General features: G+C 37.2%; 1 protein-coding gene across 1 annotated transcript in view; it reads right to left on the bottom strand.

The window, feature by feature from the left end:
* Cerk (Ceramide kinase) overlaps positions 1-8,791 on the bottom strand; it is a 185,677-nt gene that overhangs the window by 7,826 nt on the left and 169,060 nt on the right. Inside the window, exons 5-7 of the mRNA XM_071582882.1 lie at positions 3,900-4,052; positions 998-1,156; positions 172-368 (exon numbers count right to left, since the gene is read on the bottom strand). Of these exons, the coding sequence (XP_071438983.1) occupies positions 172-368; positions 998-1,156; positions 3,900-4,052 (509 nt within the window). The remainder of the gene's footprint in view (positions 1-171; positions 369-997; positions 1,157-3,899; positions 4,053-8,791) is intronic.

The raw sequence follows: 8,791 nt of genomic DNA, 5'->3' as shown, positions 1-8,791 counted from the left end.
CACATCCCTTTAGACATAGGTATAAATATAGCAGCTCACAAAATTCTTCAGGCAATGAAATCATAGGATTCAATTGAAAATGACAAATGTAATATTTGATAATATGATACAGGCTTCAGTAACAGGCAAATCTGTACATAACATAACAATTAGAATACAATGGTTACTTACAACAGTCTTTACAGGGCTTGAAAGCCTAAGCAGTAGTCTTATGTTATTGAAAAGAGAAGTGTGCTTTATCAAAACTAAATCCACACAGCCATCTCCAATATGACAAAAGGGAGAGATTCCATTTGGGCAACGTCGGCAAGCACATGACAAATTAGTTCCATTCACCATGAAGAACTTCCCTTTCACAGTTTTCCATTCTGAAGAAAAGGAAAAAGTAAAGGAATAAATACAGCTTGTGTTACACATCCACATAAATGCACATTGTAGATAAGATACAAAAGACCAAGAGGACCATTGTATTTTCTATACCTATTGACCTATAAATATTTTTATTATTATTACGAGATTATATGCGGAAAGAGAACAACAGAAAAGCACAAAAAATATGAGATTTTGTTGAATTTTTGAGGTTGTGAAAAACTTCCATCTACAAGCAAGGGTCTTTTCAAATTCAGTTCAAAATTCAAATTTTCCCTGCTACCTGTATTTCTACGGACTTTCATCAAACAGTTCGCAACAGTAAATGGATTTAAAAATCCATTAGACTAAAAATCAGAAATTGCAAATGATTTCTATCATGCTTGTCACATACTGTTTGAACATCCAAATCCTCCATCATCACTTCAATATATGTTGATTTCTCATTGCTTTACCCCAAAGTTATGGGCTATGAATTTCAAAATATATATTATCACATGATCTGGACTACATTTAAAAAAAATGGACACCAATTCATGTGGTGCTGCCAAACATGTACATGTATGTGTATGTAAGTTACTTGAGTAAATTCATGAGCAAGAAACATGACATTTCAAATATCTCTTACCTCCATTTTGTTTCCCTTCTTTATCCTTAGTAATGTCACAACCTTTTTGGCACCTTTCACAGTTTTCCAAACATTTTGGTCCACTGTCAACGTTACTTGAGTCAGCCAGCAAAGTAATTTCACCTTCATACCCCTTGTTTACCATGAATTTCTTGAACCCTAAATGAAATCATACGACAAGGAACATGATGTTTAATAGATTGAATGTGAATTCATTTAGGTAAATGTATATGGAGAGATACAAGCCCTCTATATGCAATTGAGTCATTGATTTCATGCACTTAATATCTGACTACTTACTATTCCATATTATGGATACTATAGAATTCAGTGAATATGAATAACTTCATAAGTGTGTGTATGTGTGTGTATATATATATATATATATATATATAAACACAGATGTAGATTTTTAGAATATAGAGACACAAAGAAAGGACACTCACAATTTGTTATTTGACGTTTCGACAGCACGGCTGTCGTCTTCAGAATCACCTTCAGATACCAGAAGATTCTGAAGATGACAGCCGTGCTGTCGAAACGTCAAATAACAAATTGTGAGTGTCCTTTCTTTGTGTCTCTATATTCTAAAAATCTACATCTGTGTTTTTATATATTTGTGCGTCGCCGAAGAGCATTCCATTTCGAAGATTATATATATATATATATATATATATATATATATATATATATATATATATATATATATATATATATATATATATATATATATATATATATATATTCTATGAAATAAAATCAGAACATGTGTGTTTGTTTTAGGATTTTGAGAAGTCATTTAGCAGAGTGATTTCAGTTAAATTAATGGATGTATAATAAGAGATTGAATAAGACCAGACAGAAGAGTGACTTATCTGATACCTGTACATGTAACAATCAGACAACACAGGCAAGGGTAGTAGATGGAAAGTGGGACTGATCTGGGGGTAAAATAGGACTGCCCTTTTCAATGTATAAGCAGAGGAACTGGTAAATGATACATAGCGAGAGCCAGAGGTAGGAATAAAAGTAGGAGCGATTCATAAAATTAGGTTTTTGGATGACCAAGATTTAGTAAGCCAACCAGCCAAAGAATTACAGCTACTGCTGAACGCATTCAGAAATAAGATTGATAGGTATGGGATGAGAATAAATGTAAAAAAAACTTGAAAGTCTAAGCTAACCAAATTAATTAGATTGAATAAACTAAGGCAGGTATAACAATTCACCTATCTATGAGGTATTTTGATTAACATCAAATTTATTCAAAGTAGTAAGAGCCTAAGAAGAAGATTTATGTGGTAAAAAGAAGCCTTTAAAAAGAGAAGGGAGTTGAAGACAGATAACTTAAATAAAGATACACAGAAATATTAGATGACACTTACATTTTAAGTGTAATTTTACAAAGAGTGGAAATATAGTCATTGAGGCAAGAGGATTAGCATAATTTGGAAGTATTAGAGATGAGAGAGAAAAGAAGAATGGAAAAAAAATGAACAGGTAGAAAATCAAATTAAGTGGTAGTAATAATGGCACAAGAGGGGAGATGGCTGCTGGGAGAAACTGAAAGGAGACGGTTGAAGTGGAGGCATGGCATTTTGATTGGTAATGGAATGCTGATGACAGCGATAGAGGAGAAAACGCCAGGCAGTTGATGTAGGGGGAGGAACAGAATATCCATGTTAGATGGGATGAAGAGATGAGGAAATAATGCAGAATTGAAGGTTTTATTTCAGCATAGGATGCTATATTGCATTGTGTCAGGTTAGGCTTAAAAATGTGGCAAGAGTTCATTTATTCTTTTATTTAAGGACTTAATTGGTGCTATATTGAGAATGTATAGTCCCTTCCTATTCTTAACTCCTAAATACGAGGGTCATCCGGAAAGTAGTACCCGTTCGTGCCGCATGAAGTGCTGACGACGCGAGTAGCCGCTGGACGAGGTCAGATAGCTTCAGTGGCTTGTCTGCCTTCTCTGAGCCAAGTTGCGTGACGCTAGCATTGCCTGTGTTGTTTCTGTGATTGTTTACAATGTTTAAAAAAATTGAGAACGCCGCCAGTTGTGAAGTGAGGGCAGTGATTAAATTCCTCAATGCAAGAAACGTTCGCCCATGTGATATTCATCGCCAATTAAAGGAGGTGTATGGAGACAATGTAATGGACGAGTCGTCTGTTCGGCGGTGGTGTCGCAACTTCAACATGGGGAGGGGGAACACACACGACGATGAGCGTTCGGAGAGACCGTCTGTCATTACAGACCAACTGGTGAGCTCAGTTGACGAATTCGTGAGGAACGATCGGCGCGTCACAATTGATGACATCTGTGAGCATTTTCCCAATGTTTCTCGAACAATTGTTCATGAAATTGTTAAACACCATCTGCATTATGCAAAAATTTGTGCAAGATGGGTCCCTCGCGTATCTCAATGAGCTGGCGGCGAAGGACTATGCAGCAGGAATACAGAAACTTGTCACACGTTATGACAAATGCCTTAATTTGCTTGGAGATTATGTTGAGAAGTAGTTTAAAGTATCCTCTTTCAAATAAAATTTTTTATGTTTGTTAATATTTACTTTTGTGTCTTTATTTCACGAACGGGTACTACTTTCCGGATGACCCTCGTATTACTTAGAAGAAAATTATAAACATCCAAATCCGAGGTGAAGGAAAACACACTGGGTGAGAATCAAACACAGGACCACTGAGTTATCCGGTGAGGATGTTACCCTGCCACCACCACAGTATTTGGACTTGCACACAGATCACAGCAGGTGGTCTCTGTGAAAATCCAAAACATATTTGAGCCAATAAACTACCATTCATAATAATATAATATCAAAGGGATGATACTTTGTAAGAACATTCACCAAAAAATATAGTACCTTATAACACTACCATTACCTGAGTAATCATAACGCCTTGGACCCATCCAACGAAATTTCTCACTTTCACGTATAACATCTCCCATGTATCCATATGAAATCAGGCTTGCACTGTATCGCAGAAGGGTACTATTGCTATGGATTCCACACAAATCCATTCCCAGTTCATCACCTGTTTCAAGGAAAATGAATGAGCATCAATTGGAAAGTTTCTAAAACTAAAAATATCAAGCCACAGCTGATATAAGTGACTTGACAAAAACTATAACGGATAATACAACAGGTAAAAAATCAGTGTTAATCACAAAACTTGATATGATAAACAACAACCAAATCAATTATTGGTGTAGATACATTCTGACTTTTAAGAAAATGATGCTAAATTATTTAACTCCCCACCACCACTCCATGTATACCATATATAATAAATATATGTACATTCACAAGGAAAAACACACAAGGAAAAGGATAGGAACACACATACACACATTATATTTTTATGTATATATATATATATATATATATATATATATATATATATATATATATATATATATATATATATATATATATATATATAATTACTTCTATGCTATTACTTCCATACCATTACTTCTCCATCTTCCGATGAAGACGGAGCAGAATTCCGTCGAAATGATCAAAAAATAACGTGTGAGTGATCTTTTTATGTGTTTCTATATTGTTTGTTACTGTCCAATTTATTATTCGGCACTTCCGTGTTACGTCGACGAAATCATCTATATATATATATATATATATATATATATATATATATATATATATATATGTGTGTGTGTGTGTGTGTGTGTGTGTGTGTGTGTGTGTGTGTGTGTGTGTGTGTGTGTGTGTGTGTGTGTGTGTGTGTGTGTGTATACATACATACATATATATACGAAGAACGACGGATCTATGCATACATGTATAATATACTAGGTGTGTTTAAAATTAACGTAAATTTTGAATTTATGCGGGTTACGTATATTTGATTTTCGATTTTTTTGTGGCGTTAGGTGGGTACTTATATCTCTCACTTATGCCGAAAGGTTTGGCAATTTAGAATGCTTAGTTAATTGTTGACAGCTGTTTTGCTTGGACGTGTTTTGGCTTGTCTTCAATTTTTGCCTCTTCCAAAAAATGTATCAAAGAATCTGTATCAAATTTTGTGTGAAAAACGAAATTAAGTGTTCGGACGCATTCCTAATGTTGACTGCGGCATATGAAGAAGCTACCTTGGACCGAAGCAACGATTATCGCGGTATAAAATGTTCTCAGAGGGCCGAGAAGATGTGAACGACGAAGAGCGTGCCGGACGCCCGAGCACATCAATAACAGACAAAAACATTGATGAAGCGAAGAAAATAGTATTGGCCAATCGATTTAGGAATGATACGGGTCGCCGCGAAATTCGTACCGAAATTACTCATTGTCGACCCAAAAACAGTAATTACGGCAAAACAGCATTAACATTGCTAATGAGGTGTTGGACTCTGTCCGTGACGACCCGAATTTGCTTAAGTGGTGACGAATCATGGGTTTATTGCTATGACGTCGAAACTAGAGCTCAGTCATCCCAATGGAAGCTGCAGCACGAGCCAAGACCGAAAAAAGCGCGCCAAGTTCGGTCGAATGTGAAAGTTTTGCTTACAGTGTTCTTCGATTGCAGGGGCGTGGTCCATGATGAGTTCTTGACACAGGGTAGAACGGTAAAGAAGAAATATGACCTGCAAGTTATGCGCAATTTGCGCGAAGCAATCCGCCACAAACGCCCGGATATGTGGAAGAACAAAAATTAGCTATTGCACCATGACAACGCCCCTGCTCATACATCGTTACTTGTGCGCGAATTTTTGGCCAAAAACAACACATTAATGATGCCGCAGCCACCGTATTCCCCAGATCTGGCCCCCAGTGACTTTTTCTTGTTCCCAAACCGAAGAAGCCTATGAAAGGACGATAAAGGCTGCATCACAAAAAAAGGAACAAGGTCACAAAAAAAGGAACAAGGTCACAAAAAATGATTTTATGAAGTGCTTCGAGGATTGGAAAAAACGTTGGCACAAGTGTGTAATATCTAATTGGGATAACTTTAAATGGGACAAAATAGATATTCATGAATAAATTGATAATTTTTGAAAAAACACAAAGCTTACGGCACTTTTTGAACAGACCTCGTACATACATTGTATAAATGCGTAATATACATGTGCAATATGCATACTATGTATAAATTGCATCAATCAACCAAACTAAAATCCTCCATGGAGCAAGTGGATTTAAAACCTACTTTGATCAACTTATTTAAAATTTCATGGAGAAATAATGTAAATTTTAAAAAAATTAAATCATAAATAATTGAATTTATGACGTAAATGCAAAAGTTTTTTATAATCATATATTTCAACCTGTTAGAATTTAGCTTGGCACATTTTATTAACCGAGAAATTTCAAAGATTGAAATAAATACAGTCAAAACTGAGTGAGATATTATTGAAACATGCTGTTTTACCCATCTTTAAAGTCAATACCTTCTGGTGTAAAATTTGTTGTCCTGCATAGCACCCTATCTTATGATTTACATACTAAAGTGTATTGGTGAATGTCTCTGGGCCGCCGAACGAAAATATGAAAATTTTAATTTTGATCGCCTTTTTATTATTTTAGACCGCAGCGCGGCCGCACGTGGTGGTTGGTGGAGAGAGAAAGGAACGGGGAGGGAGTTTAGGTAGGGAGTCGAGGGTACGATCCACGGGTAGTCATAGGCATCCACCCGAAGCCAGCGGAGGGAGACGAGGTAAGGTTGTGTGTGGGGGCGGAGTGGAAGCGGGAGGCATCAGTGCACCCTAGTATTGACGTTCTTTCGAGTGCTCGGGTGGAAGGGGTCGGGCTACGGCTTGCCTCGCCACTTTTACGTCCAGCCGCCTTCCTTTCTTCGCGACCTCCCCTTCCGCGTGGGGAGGTGGGACCTAATATTATGGCCCCTCGATCAAAGTCGACGACATCGCCCAAAATGGGCGCACTGCCGATCGTCTAGTTCTGGGGGAATTTCCCCGCACTTACGTTAGTTTGCCGTCCCCGCGTAAGCTGAGTGGGTTGCCGTTCGCTGAGATATCCCCCCCTCTCCGATAATTAAGGTCGTGCTGACTCACGTAGCGCCAATAAATCTTTTTGCAAAGTAACCGGGTCAAAAGGGAATACTCTCATAGCGAGTAGAATATATAATGTCGTATCTCAAATAGCAACCAATTACAGGAACATTATTTCTCCAAAACTTTATACGGCACTTGGACTTTAAAATATTAATTCCTTGATTGGCTATTCACGCGCAAGAAATAATATTTTAGTGTTTTTCATGAATTACTATAAGGAAATTCTGAAAAAAGCTCTAAGCCATCCGGAAGTTAGTCTGACTTTCCCGGTTAACGCACATGCCAGTCCGAAAAAGAAATATACCTGTATATAGGAAGAGAAATTCATTTTTCACTGCTGTTCCAGAAAATATCTTATTTAACTGAGGCGCTTTGGCTGAATGGTTCACTTGAATGCTAGCAACTGGCTAGAAAACGGTGATTAGTACATCTAATGTAATAAGCAAAATCTCTTTAATAAGTAGAATTATTTACCCATACTAAGAGCAAAATAGTGTCGCAGCGGAAATATGAATTTGGAATAATTCTTCACATCGACCAGTTGTCCGCAAAAACGTGGACGTACAGGAAGAAAGTCCGTTACTGAGACAGAATAAGCTTAAATGGAGTTACTTACAGTTGCGGCTTTTCGGAAGATTTTGGGGGTAACATGCACGACCCCCATTATTAAAATGGATTTGAATGTCTTTATGAAATTTTAATGTACTCTATTGTGTCTCATCTAAAACTATATTTTTTACAATGAAATATCCATATCCAACACTCTAAAAGATTGGCAATTATTAATTTTTTAAGATCAAATTGCGCTCAAGGTAAACTTTTTCGTAATATATTTTGAAGGAAAAAATAGTACACAATAAGCAAATTGAAAAAATACCCACAGGACATAATAAATAAGATAGATGTTACTTCAAAGGCCGTAACAATTTGAAACACCAATTATGCTAATGGAATCTATAATAATGGTCTTTCAACGAGAATTGCGGAGAGTTTCGTCTCACGCCGGGGATCACGCCATAATAAATAGTAAGTAACCCACCGATTGATTCAATTGAAGGTAGAGCTCATGCAGTACTAAGTACATCGGCCTGCGAACTTTGCACATCAGGTTATTGGGGGGTTCCTTTCCCAGTGCCAGCTGCGGTTCTCTTTGGGATTGGTACCAGATATCGTTTTACAAAATTTTACATAGTCTTCTGCCAGTCAAAAGTCTTTCCAACTTTGGTATCAAGGGTGTATATCGGGATTGAGTGCACAAGTACTACAGTGAGTAAAATGAGTAGATTCAGTACAAGGACCAGATCTTACTTCAATGAGTTAGTGTGTGTGATTGTTTGTAAAGGTACTCCTCGAAGTCGGTCCCTGGCGGTGAAGGGAATAATATTCCACGCAAACCACTTATTAGGAACAAGTGCATCTCTTGGTTTGCTAGTGAGGAGTAAGTTGGTTCCAGGCACAGGATTCATTTACCTCTGAACAAATGGTGTTAATGTGACTTGTATTTTCATCTTCGACGTTGGCCGTACTAACCCTATGAGGAAATTTCTTACAGGTGGGCTTACAGGTTATTGGTGACCTGCCATTGTCCAAGGTGTGGAGTTTATTCTGCTGTAAACAGAGGTGACGCGTGACTTATTGTGTGCTTGGTATGGGCCCTGAGCCCTGGTGAAAGTTGTACACCGTAAATTACCACGTTGGCATTGCACATATATTGTAGTTCTGTAAATTTTGAAAGTATACATTT

The sequence above is a fragment of the Hetaerina americana genome, unplaced genomic scaffold, assembly GCF_022747635.1.
Source record: "Hetaerina americana unplaced genomic scaffold, ioHetAmer1.1.p SCAF_12, whole genome shotgun sequence".
Lineage (NCBI taxonomy): Eukaryota > Metazoa > Arthropoda > Insecta > Odonata > Calopterygidae > Hetaerina > Hetaerina americana.
Note: the sequence above shows the minus strand (reverse complement) of the source record. Positions and strands in the feature narration are given on the sequence as shown.